Source organism: Tachypleus tridentatus, unplaced genomic scaffold (genome assembly GCF_004210375.1).
Source record: "Tachypleus tridentatus isolate NWPU-2018 unplaced genomic scaffold, ASM421037v1 Hic_cluster_2, whole genome shotgun sequence".
Taxonomy (NCBI): domain Eukaryota; kingdom Metazoa; phylum Arthropoda; class Merostomata; order Xiphosura; family Limulidae; genus Tachypleus; species Tachypleus tridentatus.
The window spans coordinates 19684762-19706477 of NW_027467782.1; the positions used below are offsets into that span (position 1 = coordinate 19684762).

At 34.5% G+C, this 21716-nt stretch overlaps 1 protein-coding gene, 1 long non-coding RNA gene and 1 pseudogene across 3 annotated transcripts in view; 1 reads left to right on the forward strand and 2 right to left on the reverse strand.

Moving 5' to 3' along the window:
• LOC143243365 (uncharacterized) overlaps positions 1 to 13803 on the forward strand; it is a 68388-nt gene extending 54585 nt beyond the window's left edge. Inside the window, exon 5 of the long non-coding RNA XR_013024366.1 lies at positions 13762 to 13803. This is a non-coding gene — a long non-coding RNA (uncharacterized LOC143243365). The remainder of the gene's footprint in view (positions 1 to 13761) is intronic.
• On the reverse strand, positions 6522 to 6962 carry LOC143243361 (glyoxylate reductase/hydroxypyruvate reductase pseudogene; annotated as a pseudogene).
• On the reverse strand, positions 12273 to 21351 carry LOC143243363 (uncharacterized). Of its 2 annotated transcripts, XR_013024337.1 has the most exons (6): positions 21262 to 21351; positions 19887 to 20070; positions 18637 to 18736; positions 16303 to 16388; positions 14350 to 14550; positions 12273 to 13078 (listed from the first exon to the last, which is right to left on the reverse strand). XR_013024337.1 is itself a non-coding variant. In XM_076487236.1 (5 exons), exons 1-4 carry the CDS (start codon positions 21266 to 21268, stop codon positions 16350 to 16352), a joined length of 330 nt encoding a protein of 109 aa, XP_076343351.1. In that variant the 5' UTR covers positions 21269 to 21347; the 3' UTR covers positions 12273 to 13078; positions 16303 to 16349. The 2 variants fall into 2 exon arrangements, 1 of the variants encoding a protein (XP_076343351.1); XM_076487236.1 differs by lacking the exon at positions 14350 to 14550 and having other exon boundaries at positions 21262 to 21347.
• Positions 21352 to 21716: the final 365 nt, after the last annotated feature.

Genomic DNA, 21716 nt, shown 5'->3' on the forward strand with positions numbered 1-21716 from the left:
AGGTATTTTAATTCATGTTGCTGGAGTGTATTTGCAAATACAAGTTCTTTAGTCTTTTTAACCCCTACCTTCTGGTGAGAAACGTACGGTTTTATTAATAGAATATCATATTAGCATAATCTATTTTCTTTCTGTCTACCATGTCAGTAAATTAGTGTTTGACAATACTGTATCATTAGTCAACATATATTATTTTTCCAATTTTCTTCCAGATGATGGAGTAAGTATGTTCCAAAATTCTTAAAACTAAATAAAAATATTTTATGTTTTGTTAATTGTCATCTTTATTATTAAACTTTGTTTTCCCCACCACGAGTCCATTGGCCAACTTAAGTAAGAGACTGTGTGTACTTGAGAAATGTGTTGGAGATTCTCTGAAAGACAAAAAATATGAAATCCATTATGTTCGCACACCATAAATGATCCCAGCTTTGGTTATCATTACTTAGAACACCCGTGTATCTACACTTTTTTTTTCTTAAGTATGCATGCTATCAATGACGTATTTAGGTTGGGGCTAGAGGGGACTTAGTCCCAGGGCCCATGGTTTTAATGGGGGCTCATTAATAAATTTATTATATGTAAAATTACATGGGATGTAAGGCCCACAAAAATTATCATTTCCTGGGTCACCAACCTTAAATCCGCTACCCTATGGTATCAGTGTCTTCAGATTCTTCCGTAGTCTGACTGTTGTTTGAAATAAAGGAACATCTTTTCTGTTGTATTTTTATCTATAACACACAAATAGTATTTCTATTTCCAACATTCCAAAACATTGTGGTTTCAACGTTATCCTTTTGTCTTTATGGTATAAACCTACAACTAACCAATCCCTTGAGACGACGAAGCGTATAACTTCATAAACATAGATAATAAACAGTGTCAAATTTACTCTTAGAAGGGGTGAGTGATTAATTACCGAGCATAGCAATATAATCAATATATAGATCAGTTTCAATTTGTTTCATAAAACGAATATAGCATCAATGTCTCCAGCGATATCCTTTGGCACATTCATGTACTTACTTTTTTTGTGTAATCAATTAATATATAGTTGTATTCTTAATGGTTGTGAGCAGTTAGACCATTTCCAATGTTTGCTGACGTGTGTTTCATACCTCATGTAAATACTTCATGACATGTTTATAAATGTCAGAAAAACACGTGTTCAAAAAGTCCTGTAACCTGAGTGCTTTCGAAAGGTGGATCCTGAAAAAACGAGTCCATCTTTTGAAAGTGCTCAGATTTTTATCACTTTTAACCCCATATTCAGAAATTTCTGTTCCTGATGTGATCCTTTTATAAAGTTTGCTTCATTCCATGCATTAATTATTGGGTGTTTCCACTGATGATAGAGCCTGCGTACGTCTGTTAGCTATTCATTCTTCTCAACTTTACCCAACGGCAAAAAGATATCTGTTCAATCATCACAACTTGGATTTTTTAATTTTATATATTTTTATTGTTTCTTTGATACATCCTCTGGATATTACTAGTGAATAGCCCCCCCCGGCTATTTCAGCGGTAAGTCTACGGATTTACAACGATAAAATCAGAGGTTCGATTCCCTTCGGTGGGCTCAGCAGATAGCCCAATGTAGCTTTGCTATAAGAACACACACATACTAATGAATATTTATGAAGAATGTCATAAGAGTTTTCAATTTAAGTGCAATCTTATAAGCTTCATTCCCAAATAATCTTACCAAGTACCAAAATAATTTTACGTTTCACACAAACGTTTTGAAGTGTTTTTCATTGAAAATATTTTGTAAAACTTATTTGGGAAAAGAAGGCCAAGTAAAGTTCATTTAATGACAACAAAATAGTTTATTTTTTTTCCTTTTTCATTTCTGTTTACCATTCATTCTACAAAGTTGTAAACCTGGGTCACAAATATTGTTTTGTATTTCAACATAAATCTACTTCCTAATGGTAGTACAAATAAATAAAGAACATAGTTAAAAAAAAGGCCTGATGCAACAGTGATTAATTATAAGTGTGAGTACGTATGTAACCATGTCAAGGAAAGCACATAAAAAAAACATAAGTGTTAAGTTTAAACGGGCTAAGGGAAAACAAACTGAGGTGCTAAGAGATTTCTTTTCCTTGCTGTATGCAGTATTGTGACATTCACATTAAAGTAGGTAAACAAATATGACTGATTAGTACTTTTATAAAGTATGTTTTTGTTGTGAAATAACTTTCTAGTTTTTGAGGTAACGTAGCACGTACTTTTATATCACGTGAGATTTAATATGAAACTTGATGAAAAGTAGTGAACCGTGTGTGTCGACTTTTCAAATATTTCCTTGACATTAACTGAACTCTTTCTCAAGGTTTTGATTAAGTCTGATATAACGGTTATTATTATTGAAGGACAGTAGAATGAGAATTGTTCTGGGATATCGTTTCAAGACTTGAGCTATTAGCCTAAAGATAATTTTTGTGACCTCGTTACCAAGGGCGTAGATTTTTTACACCCAATGGGGGAGGGGGGAAGATTTTTGCAACCACTTATGTGGACTGTGCAATTTCCAAATTGGTAATCTCTGATTACGTGAACCTGAAAGCTGTAAACATGCAAACACAGACTAATCTTGTTGCCACGATACATGCATGTATAGTTAAGTCTTCTAACTGAAACGAACTATCGCTTAGATCGAAAAGCTTAGAAGCACGCCTATATTAATGATGTACATTTCGGCTACTGAAAAAAGCCTACATCTAGGCCTAATTATGCAATTCGACTGGTAAGAACACGAGAATCACAAGAACAAACACACAATTTGTAGGCCTGTGATGCAATAAAACAATTCAACAGACTAAAGTGTAGGGGGGATTATTGTATCTACCATATTTCCAGGTAAAATGAAGTGGGTGTATCCCCATCCCCCCAGGATCTACGCCCCTGCTCGTTACATATTTATTCGAGGTAATATAAACTGTGTTGGTATAAAATGTCTGCCGCTTAATATATTACATTAGAGACAGTTATTTTGGAATCAAGTACTATATTATAAACCGAATTTACTTTTGTATTTACGGCAGTGCTACTGGGATTGTATGACTATGTCCTTAATATTAAACTATTGACTAAAGGCTAAGGAGGCACTTTATCACCCACCATCGAAGCTGAGGAACTGACTTTCGCTAATAGAAGCTCCTTCCACTCAAAAGTTAAAGTAGAGGAAATATTCTATGGTATCGTTCGGATTTTTTACATGGCTCTACAACAGCGCTTCCTCGCTCCCTTGGATTTATATTCAGTTTATGTTGGTTTGTTCTGAATTTCGCGCCAAGCTACACAAGAGCTATTTGGATTAACCGATCTTAATTTAGCAATAATGAACTAGGGAGAAAGCAGCTTGTCAACACCTCCCGCCGCTAACTCTTGGACTACTCTTTACGAACGAATAGTGGGGTTAACCATTATATTATAACACTCCCACGGCTGAAAGAGTGAGCGGGTTCAGTAAGAAAGATTCGGACCCATGACCCGCACATTGCGAGTTGGGTTTTGTGACAACCACAAGATTCATATTCGTCAATGTTATTACAATGAAAGACATTTTTTCGGTAGTTTTTATGTCTGTTTTAGCTAATTAAACTGGCAAAAATAAATCAAATTGATAATTTTTCGGCGTATTATGTAAGTTGCTAAATTGTTATTCGTAAACTAGAATAATTTACATAATTTTCGTCAAGGCGACAGGTTCTCCACCTAGTTTTTAATATATTAATTTAGATTTTTGTTTGTCGTAGGAAGCGTATCATGATGAGCCTGGCATGGACAAGCGCGTAAGGCGTGCGACTCGTAATCCGAGGGTCGCGGGTTCGCGCCCGCGTCGCGCTAAACATGCTCGCTCTCCCAGCCGTGGGGGCGTATAATGTGACAATCAATCCCCCTAATCGTTGGTAAAAGAGTAGCCCAAGAGTTGGCGGTGGGTGGTGATGACTAGCTGCCTTCCCTCTAGTCTTACACTGCTAAATTAGGGACGGCGAGCACAGATAGCCCTCGAGTAGCTTTGTGCAAAATTCCAAAACAAACTTATCACGATGAAACAAAAAAGAAAATTTAATGAAAGGTAAAATCTGGGTGCTTCCTATAGTATATAGAAATTTCTTTGCTTGTATATAAACATAAAGCTGCACAATGGGCCATCTGGGGTCAGCCCACCACAGGTATCGAAAGTCTATTTCTAGTGTTCTTAGTCTGTAGACATCTCTTCCTCGAGATGGGGCGTGTGTAGAACTAAACACACAATACAACTTTCGGAATCAGTGAATTATTGAGTTAATAAATGTTTTAGTACAATGCAAGTAAATGAGAATTACTGCGTTTGTTCGTTAGAAAGGTTAATTAGCCAAAGTATTTGTTATCGATGAATTAGCAATGAATTTCTGCAAATAAGCATAGATTACTTTCACCCAAATATTAAAAACGTAAGAATAAATTCATTATTGTAACTTCGCATTATCTTCATCAAATGCTAATTGAAAGTAGTTTGGTTTCTCTTCTGAGACACCATTAGATAACTGTTATTAAAACAACAAAAAAGTCTTACATTATACACAATGCCAAGTAGGATACATGTGAGCTGATCACCTCCAGTGTCAATATCAATTCGCTACGAAAAAACACGTTTTTCATGTGCCACTAGGTGTATGTATATGTGTGTGTGTGTGTGTGTGTGTGTGATTACATCCTATATGTTATATGGCTAGAGACAGACAAAACAGTTTGACTTTAGCTAACCATCTGAAAGCAAAAAAAAGCCTGGTTTATATACAACATACATCAACAAATTCAGGACTGAACTACAAGCAAAGATTAATAACCAAAGGAGAATTTATAAATAATTGAATTTCAGTTATATATCAGTGCCTTTTGACGAAATCCCAGAAACTATATTTTTATAGATAATATTCCAAGATAATTTTTACACATTGACTCTCACTCGACCCACCGATTAGTCGTGCTCTGCTTTCTTTTTTAAAAGACCACTTATTGGCTTGGACACAACGGCTACACATACACTCTTCCTAAAAAAGCAATTGTAAAATGACTAATGGGACCCTGGAAAGTATCGGTAAAATAGGCTTGGAAGCCAACGTGTTAACATGCTTAAAGTGAAGTTCGATATATTCTTCTGTTATTTACACGTCTCCCAGGAGACAAGGGGTGTCTTTATAATTTGTTGAATCGCAAAAGTCACTTCAATCCAGTAACTCCTACAGAGGGTGGTTTTGGACGTATCTTTTTGATGGAATTTCGAAACAAGTTTTCACTTGCTAATTGATAAAATTCGAAGTGAAATATAACGTTCTCAAGTTTCCATACTAGTTAGTACTGAGATCAAACCGTTCAGAGTAAATTCAGTACATATCGATAAAGCCACATTCTAAGAATCATTAATTAAACAACGGACAACTTTTTATTTTCCCGCTATCACCTTTTAATGCTTATCTTTCAGTTTAGGTAGAACGATTTCACCTGTGATTCGGCAGAGAAGGTCGAAGCATGAAGATATCCAAGAAAAGAATGAGCAAACTGGAACAATTTGAAAGAAGCTACAGACATAATTTTGTGCTCGACCTGTTGCAAAGTGTCTATCAAGGTGGGCCTAAACCATTCCTGTGATTTGGAGACTTCCACGCTTATTGTGCTTGGTCATTAAGTCCATGATGCTTGATTGTTTTTGGAATTTCGCGCAAAGCTACTCGAGGGCTATTTACATTGGACGTCCCTAATTTAGCAGAGTAAGAGTATAGGAAAGGGAGCTAGTTACGTAACACCACCCACCGCCAACTCTTGGGCTGCTCTTTTACCAAAGAATTCATCATCACATAACGCTCCCACGGCTGAAAGGGCAAGCATGTTTGGTGTAACGGATATTGAACCCACCATCCTCAGATTATGAGTCGAGCACCCTAAAAATCTGCCCATGCCGGGCTGCTATTGATGCACCTACAGATTTCAATCAACTTATGAAATCACTTTTCGCACCCCCAACATCAAAAGAGTGCGGGAAATGCCTTATTTTAAGCCAATAAAAATTTCAGTTAAAATTAAGAAAAGTCGGATTAGATAATTTTTCAACAAAAATGTTCCCCATTGGTTCATGAGGAGCCTGTTAAAATATTTGACTGTATTTCGCTAAATTACTCTCCGCTTTATTAATGAAAGAAGTTGATAGTTACCATCGAAAATGTCAAAATAGCATTACGTCCTTTAATAGTATTTTCCGTCACTCCTAATAGTATTTTTGTTAATTTATTAATTTTTCCCTGTAAAACAAATTAAATTACGCTACCTAAATTAAAATTATAGTATGATTTTATTTAGTTCTGGGCGTAAAAGACACACAATCATCATATAGCGAACTACTTAGAAAAAAAAACAACATCATTACATTCAACTCTTATTCAGAGAGGCAGTATTTTTGCTATTAAAATAATAATACAGAAACCGTCTTACATTCTTATACAAACTTGACGTAACTATTTGGAGTGAGTCTAGTTTTTTTTATCCACCTTGTGTTGAACATCTTTTAACTCTGGGATCGGTGTTATCAAACCTTTCCAATCGCAATACGACAAGCCGTTTCTTGCTGCGAGTTTAGCCATATTTTGTCTAACTGTTACTTCTGCAGTTCCTATGTGGGGTAGAAGGACCAAGTTTGGTAGAGTGGTGAGTCTGTGATCTTTTGGTATCGGTTCAGGAACCATGACATCCAAACCAGCAGCACGGATCTTTCCATGTTTTAAGGCATCGTATAAATCATCATGTTGGACGACTTTTCCTCTGCTCGTGTTGATAAATATAGCAGTAGATTTCATCAGGTTAAACTGCTTAGCAGTAAACAGTTCTGTTGTTTTGTCTGTCAGATTGCACGTACAAAGAACGAAGTCCGACTCCCTCAGAAGATCTTCAAATTCTACATAGCGGGCTCCCATACTTTCTACAGCATCAACAGGTTTGTGTATATCATGGTATACAACTTTATTGACCTTAAATGATAAAATTCTTTCGGCAACAGCCTAACCGATTTTTCCCATGCCCACAGTGGCATTTTTAAGTCCTACACCACACATCCATTAAGGGTCCCACATATATACCCACTCTCCATTTTTTATAGCGTTTGAAGCTTCAAACAGTCGTCTCCCAGTTATCAGCATAAGAGCAACTGTTAATTCGGCAACGCTATCAGTTGGTATCCCTGGTGTATTACTTACTAGGATGTCGCGTTTCCTGCATTCATTAATATCAATATGGTCGTACCCGACAGAATTGGTCGCGATTACTTTCAGTTGCTGTCCAGCTGCATCAAGTACTTCACTGTCGATTATATCTGTTGTTGAACAGTAAATAATATCCTTTCCCTGAATACCCTTAATAAGCGCCTCACGTGGTATTGTTTTGGGTTCTTTATAAAATTCAACATCACATACCTTCCTCAACATGTCGTTCACTTCCTGCGATATGTCAGGCCTAGTAACAAAAACTTTGTATTTTGTCATGGTGACTACGTTTTATCGTTAGCAGTGCTACACTATCCGTGTAATGCTCAGTGAAACTCAGTCACTCGCATAGCTCAAGATTCATTATATAACCGATATTGGCGGTAAGCGCCATCTCTGGATAAACACGTGCAAAAGGTTTGTTTGTGATTATTTGAGTTAACCCAAAAGTGTTGAATTTATAGAGCCATAATTTTCCTTTTGTTGATAATAGTAACATAAAACTTAAGAATATGTTATTTAGCCAATAGGTCGCTGCATTTTTATTTTTCTTCATATCAGTGTTTCACATTCTAATGGTAACTGTTGAAGAATTGAAATATATATTTTCTTATTGAAAACATACTTTAATATCAAGCCACACATTATCAAGTAATGTCCGATTTTAGGTTCAGAAAAAGAGAAAGGATTTCAAACACTTTTAATGTCACTTAATCAATAATGTATGTTTCTTTATTATTAATTACTTCCTGCCAACGATTCACAAGCTTCTGAATGCCACTTCTATAAAATTATTAGGGTTAGGAGGAAAAGAATGTAGAGAAGGTAGTTTTGACAATTTCATGTGTTCCAAGCTCTTTTCCATCAAGATAGTTCTGCAAACTTCGGAATAGATGATAATCAGATGGGAAAAGGTCTGGAGAATAAGGAAGTTGTGGAAGTTTCTCCAGTCTAGCTCTTTAATCTATGCAGATGTGGGGTATGGGGCCGTGCATTATCCTGGTGTTACACAACATCTTTACAACTGATCAAAGCAGGCCTCTTTTCTTTCAGTGCAAACTTTGAGCGCTCTAACTGTTGACAATAGTAGTCTGATGTAATCGTTACATTAATAGCAGCAATTCAAAGTGGATAACACCAACAATATCCAACCGAAAGATTAACAAGACTTTCCTAGGGTGGTGGTCCATTTTGGGCTGTGCTTTAGCCAGTTCACCTGCACGTAGCCATTGTCTGCGGCACTTAACATTTTTATAAAATATCAATTTTTCTTCTCCAGTCACTAACCTGTCCAAAAAAGGTGAGTTACATTTACGAGAGTGCAAATGTCCACTCTTGCTCTAAGGTTGGCTTCTGTCAAATCATGGGTGCCCCATTTGCCAAGTTTTGAAACGTTTTCAAGCTGCTGTAGATGACGGTGAACTGTTGAATGGTTTGAAATTAGCTTTTGTGCTAGTTCTTCAACAGTTACAGCACAGTCTTCATCAAGTGCAGCCAGCAACAAGTCATCGTTAAACTATATAGGATGACCTGATCGTGGCGCATCACATAAACTGCAGTCACCTGATCTGAACTTCTGAAACACCTTCGACATTTTCTTTCATTGAGAGATTTCGCATCATAAACACCTTGAATGTTTCGTGTAGTTTCTGCTGCACGGTTGTCTTTCTTAAATTCATAAAGCATTATATGCCTAATGTGCTTCTCATACTCTATACTACATATTTCAGTCATTAAAGTCTTTTGCAAAGACAAAAATGACAATACACTTTCTGTATTATATTTTTGAAAATTACTTATGGGATGACCTGATAGTTTTTCCTTCTTTTTTTTTTTTTAATTTCGCGCAAAGCTACACGAGGGCTATCTGCGCTAGCCGTCCCTAATTTAGCAGTGCAAGACTAAAGGGAAGGCAGCTAGTCATCACCACCCACCGCCAACTCTTGGGCTACTCTTTTACCAACGAATAGTGAGATTGACCGTCACATTTTTCGCCCCCGATGCTGAAAGGGCGAGCATATTTGGTGTGACGGAGATTCGAACCCACGATCCTCAGATTATGGGTCGAGCGTCTTAACCACCGAGCCAGGCCAGGACTCTTTATAGTTCAACAATACGTCTGTGAAATTAAAAACCGAATTTTGTTAACCGTTGTGCGTACAGCAAAAATAGTCTATTGCAAACTTTCTACTTACCTACAAACAAACGCATCCAAAACATATAAATTATGGTGAATTAGAACAAAGCGTACGGTGAAATTTTCTCGTCTTCTCCAAAATGTGTAAATTGTATTAGGGTTTACATATAAAATATCTGTTTATCTACATTTTGTACTGATAAAGACCAAGATAAAATTTATTTGTATGTTTCTTTTTTAAGCACAAAGCTGCATAATGGGCTGTCTGTGCCGTGCCCACCACCGGTTTTTAGCGGTGTGAGCTCCAAGACTTACCGCTGGTCAAAAGAAAGTATGTTCTCTTTCTAACAAAAGTAAACAGAATATGGTGCTTCTTAATAGTTTCTTTTATTCGATATTAGAACGGTAAAAAATGTTTGATCAAGGTTTATATTTCAAAGATTACAATAAGTATGAGTGATATTTTAGTTACACAGTCCACCTTGAGGAATCAAATTCCGGATTTTACCTTTAAAGGTTCGTATGCTTACTGCTGTGACTTACAACTTACTTTTATAAAGTTAATTACACTTCATACATCTGAGTTTACGATAGTGAAATACCATTAGCATTAATTTGTTGCAAAATGTTTTTAATTTCCTTTATACATGACTCATAATCTGAGGGTCGCGGATTCGAATCACCGTTGCACAAAACATGCTCGCCCTTTCATCCTTGGGGCATTATAATGTGACGGTCAATCCCATATTCGTTGGTAAAAGAGTAGCCCAAGAGTTGGCAGTGGGTGGTGATGACTGGCTGCCTTCCCTGTAGTCTTACACTGTTAAATTAGGGACGGCTAGCACAGATAGCCTCGTGTAGCTTTGCGCGATATTCAAAAGAAAACTTTTACACATACTGCTCGGATAATTAAACTAACGCTTTGTCTCTTTCGCCAATAATTGAGATTCCAAAACAATAATATTTTTGCCAAATTAATGTTGTTTGTAAGAGAAAAGTAAATGATTGTGTTATTTACGTTCATTCAAAAATAAAAGTTTATTTAGTAATTCCTTATAAAGAAGAGTGTGAAATAACTTAATGTCTAGGTCCACACACTTAGTTATGTAAACTTTTAATATCACTAGATTTTATTTTTTCTGTAATTGGTGTTCATTGGTATGTCCTCATACCAGTTTCATAGGAATAACTCTCCAAGAATATTAGAACTGTATAATTTGTTACAGTCACTAAAGAGGTTGTATGTAAGATCCTGAGCTTGGAACCTTGTTGGTTAACTCTCTTGCTGTCAACGTATTATTATTATCTCATGCTGGTTGTCACATTGTTTTTGCGTGTTAGTACTGTAAATAGGAGTGCGTTACATAAAAAAAAATTATATCTTCATTACAAATGAGCATATAAACATCACATTTTCCTAGTTTGTTTGGAACATACATAGTTGGGTAATCAATCTTGTTCAAACATTTCCATTTCTTCCAGTGTTTCCCACTGAGATCCTGTTCTGAAATGGTCGATGGTTAGGGTTCAGGCAGAGATTGGGACTGTACTTGGGGTGGAATTCCTGAACTGTTTCCTCGGGCCCTTCCCTGTGATTTCACCGACCTTCCCCTTGTAGTGGAACAACGCCCCTCGTGGTTTTAACTGTCTCTACTATCTTGGTTACTTTCAATTTGCTTTGCTTAATTTACTTTCTTCACCATTGTTTTCCGAGTCTTCTTCTGAGCTTTCGTACTCAAAGCAGTCACTCCTTGAGTCTGAATCTTGCTGAGTTATTTACAAAACTTGAGCTGCAGTGAATGATGAACACCTACACGAAGCCATCTTGGAAACTTTGTTGACAACATTCTTCCCTTTTTCTGCATCCCGGAAACAATACTAATCACGTGATCAGATTCATGAATAAGTAAATATTCCAAGATAAACATCTAAGGCTTATTAAGTGGAAGCTATGCATTTGCCCTAAAGTGCTCCTACCTGATGAATAAAAAAGACAATATAAAAATTTGACGAGTGTCGCAAATGTCACAAAGTCGTAGGATCGACTGCAGTCGGACTTTGCAGTGAAAGAGATAATGACTGAAGTTGGTTTTTCTGATTTTCTATTGTTATATGTTTGAATAAACATAATACATGACAGTCTCTCAAACATATACATTAATCGATAATCCACAGGTAACACACCGTTTAACAAACAGAAATTTACATAAACAGCCAACCAACATAATACGGTAGCCACTGTTAATCTCGCTCAGAGATGTCACAACAAATACCTTACTGAAATCAAAGTTGTCAACTGTTAATGTAGTGGCTTCATATCAAATACCCTAATGAAATCAAAGTTGTTAACTGTTCATTTAGCGGTGTCATAACAAATACCCTAAAGAAGCCATAGTTACAACGGTAACACGTACAATGATGAAGAAAGATACTTAAGTTATGCAAATATTGTATGAAAGCAGAATACTTCAGTTATACTATGCAAGATAATCAATTATGCAACTTAAACAAATACTAAAGCATTTTATGCTGAACAGTGTTTCAAAATTTCAGTGAGCATTGGACTTTTGATACTTGTTAGCACAATGTTATTAGCAACCCCATTATGTCTTACAGATACAATTTTCTTGGCTGTGGAAATTCATTACAATTACACCTCCATGTCAAACCTGTGTTATAGTTATTAGTAACAAGTATTCTGGTTCATTCATGAAGTAAGCAACAATTAAGTATAACATTAAACCAATCTTTAAGTACAGTTTTACCAAAACATTCTCTAATTGAAATTGATACTCAAGACTCTACAATTTGATCTTTAGCTATATTTAACTGTTGTGAAATGTATCTATTGTGTGATTGAAAAAAAAAAACTGAGTCAGGCTAGTACAGATACTTATGTACATTTCTGTATTTTTGAACTTTACACCATCACTGACATCATTGTTAGATATGACTGGACATGCACAGGACATCAGCAGTTGAACTTATCAGAAGAAAACAAATACGACTACACATTGTAGAAAATGTAGGTGGGGAAGTGGTAATTGTTTATGTTTACAAAATGTCTTTATGGAATTTGTATAAAGTAGCAGCTTATAAGTCACTTACTTTAAGTGTAAACCAAACCTTTACTCAAAGATAAACAATCATTAACAGTATTTTGTATTTATGGCAAAAGCTACTGAAACTATCTGCCACAATCTTTAATTTTGAGCTACTTATCAGAGAGAAGATAGCAAACCACTACTTCTCCCACCTCCTGTGCTTAGGGATTGACTGCTTCTTTTGTAACACACCCACTGCTTAAAGAACAGGAGACACCTTGTGGTATTGTAATGGATTTCATTTGATTGAAACTCAGGAAGAAAGATTACTAGTAACTTGTAGTATAAGTTATTACATACTCATGCAGAAAGTAAACTAAATATACATCCTTATGCATACATGAAGTCAGACAGATGCTTCAGATATTTTGTCACTTCTGGATTATGGTAACTAATTAAACACCCTTGAAAGAGGTACAGATAGTCCTGAAGTACATTCCTATCTTGGTGTCTTCTTGTGTCTGTTAACCAGTTTGAAAGATTATTAACAGATTCACTTTATTTATTTTCACCATGAAACTTCAGTTCTCTTCTTTAACTATGTCAGAATTCGAAATATGTTCCAAAGTGATGCACTTGTTTCAAAGTTCCTGTAAAATTAAATAAATTGAAAGACAAAGTAACTGAATAATTCTATATCCATAGTCTAGCACATTACCCTAAAACAAAACAATCCCATCAAAGATAGGAATAATGAAATTACTGAGACTTTAAATAAAAAAACATAAACCATGAAGCTACCAAGCTGAACAGATAAAATGGTCCCAGAAATATCAGATTTTGTTACAAATTACTGTTACTTATGCTGAAAATATGTTCTGAGCCAATATGTTACTTGTAACCAGAAATTATGTTATGTAGCTACCAAATAATGCTTAATAACTAAACAACTACATATTATTTGAAATTTCATTCTTAATTAAGACTACTGACTTTATTAAAACCAGTATTTGAAAAACAGTCTTGTATTTGGGTATCACTTACTGCTAAGTTTAGTGCTGCTGTTATTTGTTGCCATGAGATTTTAGTCTTCTTTGACCAAAAATGCATCTATGAGATTATTTGTTTTGTAATTACAAAGAGTGTTAAACTTTAACTGTATCTTATGAGGGCTTATTACACTTGTATAATTCAAATGATCAAATAAAGGACTTAAAATGTTTTCCTTAATTTATGTAAGCAGGTACTAGTGTTACTATCAGAAAAGTTAACTGTGGCTAGTGTAAAAGAAATTGGAGTTGTGATGGGAAAGTAACATAATTTTCCTTTCCAGGATAAATTTATAAAGGCCACAAAAAAAAGTGGAACAAATGTGTAGACAATTCTTTTATGCTACTTTCAAGAAGGTTCACAAAAAAAGGTGGAACAAATGAGTGAACGTGTAGACAATTCTTATACACTACTTTCAAGAAGGTTGGCAAAAACAGGTGGAACAAGTGCGTGAATGTGTAGACAATTCTTATACACTACTTTCAAGAATGTTCACAAAAAAAGGTGGAACAAGTGCGTGAACGTGTAGACAATTCTTATACACTACTTTCAAGAAGGTTCATAAAAAAAGGTAGAACAAGTGCAAACAATTTTTACAATAAAACACTGTTTCATACAAGGAAATGAAATGTGTACCTATGTTTAGCCAGTTCAAACATCTTTTGAAAGGAAGAAAATACTGATGAGAGAATTATTAAAAGTCAGTTATGTGGATGAACCATGTATTTTGAAAATGGAAAAACCACGATCAAACAGCACATTCTCTTTAAACAAAAAGCAACTGGAAACAGAGTTTATTAAATGTTTTGATTTTTTAAAATATTCAACAGAATAGTGTACAAGGGAAAAAATTCAAAGAATTCAAATCTACCGTTATATTACGATAACCTCCCAACTACTCCTGAAGAGAATGATGCATCTCGAAAATTTTGTTTTCTCCATGACAAAAGTAACTTCTACAAGAAAATGAAGACAAAGAACCTGCCTCCCAATGGTACAGAGGATTTACAATGCTAAAATAAGGGTTTCGATTCCTCTCGGTTGGCTCAGCAGATAGCTCGATGTGGCTTTGCTAATAGAAAACACACATACACAAAGAACCTTCCAATAGTAAGTTGAAAGAAATCTGTGTCAAGAATTTAACAGGAGGAAGAATGTAAAGCTGTACACAAAGTATTTCTATTTTATTATTGGCAAGTCATCTAATTATTAGATTCAAAGAGGTCTGGGAACTAGAAGGTTACAGAATAAGGTTGTACAGTCGTTTTTTCCAAAAACACAGTTTTACTTATCCACAGAAAACAAAACAAAAACAACAACAATAAAAAAAACATGTAATTCACCACCTAATGTCAATAATAATAACTTAGAGAATGTGATGAAATGTGGTATTTTACCAGTTTTCTATTGAGTAACTGGCAGAATAACAGGAGGTTCACCAGGAAATGTACTCTAGAGCAAAATTCTAAATTCTCTAACCTTGACTGAAGTTGAAGCAAAGAGAGAGACTGGCTTCAAGTAAAATCTTTATCTCAAACATTCATTAAACAGTCAAAGACAATAACAAGTGTATCACTTAGGTGTCTTTACTGGAAAGCTTAAATATCAATTATATTTGTAGCAAAATATAATCATATCTGTGATCATTACTGATGGTACATACTAAAAAAAAACAACAACATGGAAGCATATATGAAAAATATTGCCATTCTTTTTAGGGTTAACATTACTGTATAAAAGTACAACATGAATACCAATACAAAGGAACACCTTTATACATAAACTGTATTAATAAATATAATCAAACATCAAGCACACCCTCTACATTCCTACACTCAATTACACAACCCCCTTCAAACATGTGGTCAGCTATCGGTCAGTTACCTCTTTCTTTCTTTGTGAACCTGACAGAGACAGAAGAAGGTCAAAACGTTGTTTGCCCCTCTACATAAAAATTTTCTCAACTCATACCAGCCGTTTTTAAATATATAAAAATACATCATGTTTTACTTGAAAGGAATTTTTCCTAAAAACAACCACGCTGATTGTTGTCTTAAATTAAAACTACACAAATAACATATTGAAAAAAGTTTTAAAAATGTATATTAAACAAGGTTGTAGGAAATGTTTCAACACCCAGACAAACAGTAAGTTTTAGTGTTATTAACTGAATACAGGGCCCAACATGGCCAGGTGGGTTAAGGCGTTCGACTTGTAACCTTAGGGTCGCAGGTTTGAATCCGAGTTGCACCATAGTTCCAGCTATGGGAGCATTATAAAGTTATTGTCAATCCCACTATTCTTTGGTAAAAGAGTAGCCCAAAAGTTGGCAGTGGGTGATGATGACTAGCTGCCTTCCCTCTAGTCTTATACTGCTAAATTAGATAAGGCTAGCACAGGTAATCCTTGAGTAGCTTTGTGCAAAATTCAAAACAGACAAATTGATGACAGAAGAGAATGACAGAAAGTTGCAGGCCTGTTACCTTAAGTATAAATATGTAAGTTTCAATACTTTATAAAAAAAAAAGACAAAATGATCTTGAATGTCATTTTCATTATCTTAATGATTTTCACGAGTTCAGTATTTATTAACAAAAGAAGTTGCATTGTTTTATCTTAAGAATATGACACTTAGAAAATCTACAGAAATGTACTGTTACTTCATGCACTTGACTACTGTGAATGTAAATTAATAGAGCTTATTTACGTTCAGTGAAGTTTCCTTGCTGTTATGTTTTTAGATCTGTAGAAAACAAATGTGGTATGTACAAGTTAACAACAGAACAACACAAGGAGTACCAAATAACAACAAATGCTGACTTACAATATCTGCTAGAGAGGTCATCTCTTACTGTGTACTGATCTATGAGACTAGAACTTCTTTGTACTATCTCCAGCTTTGTCAATATCCTGTAAACAGATCAAAATCTTATGTTATCTAGATTCTAATCTCTTAATGCAAAGGACCTGTCATTAAACGTAACAATACAGAAATACCTAAATTATAAAAACAATAAACAAAGTCCCTTTCTTGTGGACATGACATGGAGAAAAAGCTACACAAGAGAAATAAAGTAATTTATTTGACAAAAATTTGATGATAAGTCCACTAACTTCTTTATAAAGTACTTGTGTTGATATAAATTTGATGATAAATCCATTAACTTCCTTATAAAGTACTTGTGTTGATATAAACTTGACGATAAATCCATTAACTTCTTTATAAAGTACTTGTGTTGGTAAAATCTTGATAAATCTCTTAACTTTATCTACTATCCTGAAGTCTACAGGTAAAATGTCCATCTGAGCAGTCACTAGAAGAAGCTGGTGGGTATGGTTAGCAAACTTCAGTTTGGAAGGAGATAAAAGAAGCCAATAATCCATATAATGGCTCAATCACAACTCCAAAGCATGAAGATAGTGAATAAAAGCTCTGACCTCCTGACAAAAAACATAAGGGGCAAGCTTGAAGAGAAGGGAACAAAACACCATGTGATGGACGAACTGAAGATACTGATGAGACCATTGGGATATAGGGATGTGGAGATAAACACTAGTGACATCAATACCTGTCATTCATAAGCCCAGAGAAAATGCCTACTGTCAGGTAAGAAACAGTAAAATTGGACAGTTGAACAAAGTAATTGAGGAAAGACGAATTGATGATAGGCTTCCAGTCCTGGTTTTCTTAAGAACAACAAAGAGTCTTGAATAAAACTAGGTGAAAGATATATAATAGATTCAATGTCCTGCTGAGATAATAGTTTCTGAACCACCTCCAACAGACACTGCCTGGCCATGAGATTCCAATATGGAGGAAAGAAAATGGGAATAGGAGACACTGGAGGAAGGAAAAAATGGGATTATGAATCCTTCCAATAAAACTTGAAGACTTTAATGTTCCATGTTGAAAGGATGCCAGTAATGAAGAAAATTGGTAAGCCAAGCTCTCACCAGATTAGAATCCACAAGATGATGTGATGTGCATTGTCAAAGAATACGATGAGATGAGGACCTCAAGGAGAAGGAACAAGTAAGTGTTGGGAAAAGTGGGAAGAGAAATTGTTATAGGTGCTGTACTTGGCTCTGACTGAGACATAACAGACTGTTGTTGTACTGCTGCAGTTCATGATTCAAAAAGACTCAGAGATTGTGTCCAGTATGTATTACCACAGAAGTGGGCCATATGTAAATACCTAAGATAAGATGATGGTAAACATGTATGAGTTAAGGTTGCATCACAGTCTAGACGGACCCAACAACAGAAAAACTACATATGCAGAGATAGAGCCAAAGACAAGAAATAAGCCAACATACAATAAAGAAGGGACAGGATATCCCCCAAAATCCCTCAAGGTTTTGATGAAAAGCTTAAGAGAGGATATGGGTGGTAGAAAGATAATGTAAAAAAGTTGTGAAGGTAGAACAAAGGCAGGAAAGTTGGGCATGTGTAAATTAATAAAACAATCTGTACTGAATTGTGAAACATACTGAAACAAATGCATACTAATGTAGAGAACAAATTTTATTACATACAAAGTATAAACAATTAACAAATATATCAGAATATACACTATAAATTAGGTGTATATCATCTCTGTAATTCATTAACTAAATAATATTACAAATGGAAGCATGATTAAAACTGGCTGATAGCATAGTAAGCAATACTGTTAACATTAAAAAGAATCAAATTTTAATGTACTGTACCACTTGAAAAAGCAGTAAGAAAACTAGGTTTAAAACAAGTTGTTCCTATGCCAACACAGTTGAATAAGAATATGGACATCTAATTTATAAAAAAAAATATGGCAGTAATGCAACACGTTTTCCTGTGTGTTGTGTATGTTTTTAAGTATAACAAGATCATATGGGCTTTTTTATAGAAATATTTCTTTGCACAATATTTTAACATTATATCTCTGTCTGCTTAATACATGCATACTTTACATAATAATTTCTGTTGTTTAAATGGTTTTATGCTGTATTTATGTGTGTGTATATGTTTATATTCTCTCTGAATTCTACACACTATATGTTACTGTAGTCACTATATGCTACTGTCTTATTAGTAAAGAAAACAAACATTAATGGACTAAAAAGTCTACAATAACAAACAGATGTTCTGATACATGAACATAGCAATAAGGGTATTTACCTCTTCTGGTTTAAACCACTGAGATAACAAAAATAATAAATGTTCCGCTACAAGAAGTAGAGCAAAAAAAAGTCCTCCAACTGCACCAATTTGTCGATACCTGTGGAAGAGGGAAGAAATAATAGTTTTTATACCAACGTAAACTTAACGTCAGATAACAATAAAATAGAAACACTTTTTTTCTATTATATAAAACCTTATAGGCTAATACTAGTAAAAATCGATCCTTAACTTGTGGAAATATACATTACTTGGTGTGTTTTGATACAAAATAGTTGAAATCAAATTAATTATAAAAACAACAACATTTAACCTACATTGTAAACTAATAAATACATCTTTTTCAGTATCATAATAATTTTTGAAACTATCCAAATAACAAGACACGAGATTCTTATTCCCCTTTATTATTATACTGGAACATGAGTTGCTTGTAACTGTTTACTATGCACCTGGTACATGAGTTGTTTGTAACTGTTTACTATCCAACTGGTACATGAGTTGTTTGTAACTGTTTACTATTTAACTGGAACATGAGCTGTTTGTGTAACTGTTCACTATTTAACTGGAACATGAGCTGTTTGTGTAACTGTTTACTATTCAACTGGAACATGAGCTGTTTGTGTAACTGTTCACTATTCAACTGGTACGTGAGCTGCTTGTCATTACTTACTATTCAACTGGTACATGAGCTGCTTGTCATTACTTACTATTCAACTGGTACATGAGCTGCTTGTCATTACTTACTATTCAATTGGTACATGAGCTGTTTGTAACTCTCTATTTATTCAATCATAAGATGAGAAAATATGAATAGAATGTGCTCTGATGAATCACTTATTTCACACCTCTTCAACAATAATGACTGACTAGTGACAAAACAGAAGGTGTTAGGACTTTACTTTTAAAGGAACCAATACCTAAAATTGTGCACAGTCGAATACAGTATGAAACTTACAATTTATTTACTTGGTAGTTTTCCAATAGCCATAACCAGTACTGTGGTAATGTTCAGTATGATAAATATGGGAAGGTATTTTTATTCAAATAGTATCACATTGCTTTGTACAAATAACAATAGTGTAGGCACAGAGGAAGGTGATTGCATAATGCTAAAGGTACTGAAAAATGTTCAGTATAATTCATAAAAAGTATTTGACATGTTTATTTATTATATTTTCAAGCTGGATAAGTCTTAGCTGCAATCTCTAGAAATATGAAGAACAGTTTCTATAAGAAGGAGCATGTACCAGCTAAGTTTAGTACCAAGACTGTGCACAGGGTCTTGTATGATTTTGTTGTACACTACTTCAGTACGAGATGCAATATCCTTCCACTGGTACGCTTCTTTACTTTTCTTATGAGCGACCCATGGAGGTACAACTTTTCCAACTTTTCGATCATGTATAGCTTGGTTAAGACCTGCCACGAGACCTAATTTACAGAAAACAAATTTTAAAGTTAAGATACTCAACTAGGCTACAACAATCTCTAGTTCAGATGTAACTTTAGGCTTAGTTGTACAAAACAACACTGATGTGAAATATACAATGTTTCATTTTAATAATATAATACTGATTTATTTTTAAAGCTTGCTCTATCCTCTGAAACTTTATTTGGAGTATTATGTTACAGTATGAAATGGAAAAAAGGTTTTGTTGAAAAAAATGAATTTTTGTATTGCTGTTAGGCCTTTGTGTTAAGCCTTGTTTGCACTAGTTCATATTAGATTAAGTGACTGCTTGAATTGGTAAAGAAAACTGCTAAAAATATTTAAAAAACAGTGAATATAAACAGGATTTAAAATTATTACATGTATCAAATGAAACTTTTAGGTTTAAAATCTTCAAAAAATTGGTTTGTTTAAAACTTGAGTTATTTTTATTGTATTCCAGTGATAGAAAACTGTGAAGCTGTGTATATTATTTTTCAAATTAAGGACAACAATATAGTTTTGTGAAATAGTATAGGAAAATTTTAAGACAGTGTAAGAGGACAAAAAACAGAAAATAAAATGTATCACAACAAATATTTTCCACATTTCAAAGCTGTAAGTTCATATAAATATCACATACACAAAACATTTTCTTCGCAGAAAGAAATTCTGCAGTTTCAAACCACTTCATCCAATGGCTTTCTTTTTTAAACAATTCAATGTAACAAACCACACAATGGTTGCACAGGTTTGATGTGCCTGGGTATTACATAGTTAAATATAACTTTGAGGTAATCTAGCAATCTGTATTTCAGTTTGGCCTAATAAGGTGTGTAGAACCAAAGGTTTTTACAATGTAAGTTCACTAATGTTGGCCACTCTCATTTTTGATTTTGCAAAAATATGTATAGATACAGATGTACTGGTCAAGTATTTTCCAATATGTATAGATACAGATGTACTGGTCAAGTATTTTCCAATATGTATAGATATAGATGTACTAGTAAAGTATTTTCCAAACTTTTGTCATCACTCTTTATGCACGAAACATGATTTCATGTGCCACCATTTTTTTAGATAAGGGAAAGTTATGTGATTAGATATAATTCACAGATACATATTAAAACATTATATGTATTGTTGTAATTAATTATTATTTTCATTAATAAAAAAATATATAAACACTTAACTATGCATTATTGTGCCCCTTCACAGATCATTTATGCCTCCCTGAGATGAGGGTGGAGTGCCCCACGCTACGGGAAATATTGTACTAGCTGATATGGATGCTATGAAAATGAAACAGACTGTATAGTTTGTTCACCACCTGTTTAGTTTTTATGACTCTTTAGTGCTGCAGGGCAAAATAAGTTATGGATTTCATGGAAAGTTAGTTTATCTTGCATCCTTTATTTACAGAAATGTTAAGGTGTTTTTGGGCACCTATTCTAAACCACCAAACACTCATGTTAACCTTTCATACTTACTCAGTTTTCTAGAGGTTTACGATCATTTTGTATTATCTGATTTACTTCCGAATACAAATGCTAATTATGAGTGAGAAAAAACAATTACTTACTAGCTACACTAGGTTCTGTCAACCACACCAGGTCTGGTGGTAAAACCTCAGTTTCTCCCCCACTTT

Coding starts and splice junctions, on each gene's coding strand:
- LOC143243363 (XM_076487236.1), bottom strand. Junction 18,737..19,886: donor CTTGGTACTAAACTTAGCTG/GTACATGCTCCT, acceptor CCTCTTCCACAG/GTATCGACAAATTGGTGCAG. Junction 16,389..18,636: donor AGTGGTTTAAACCAGAAGAG/GTAAATACCCTT, acceptor ATCTGTTTACAG/GATATTGACAAAGCTGGAGA.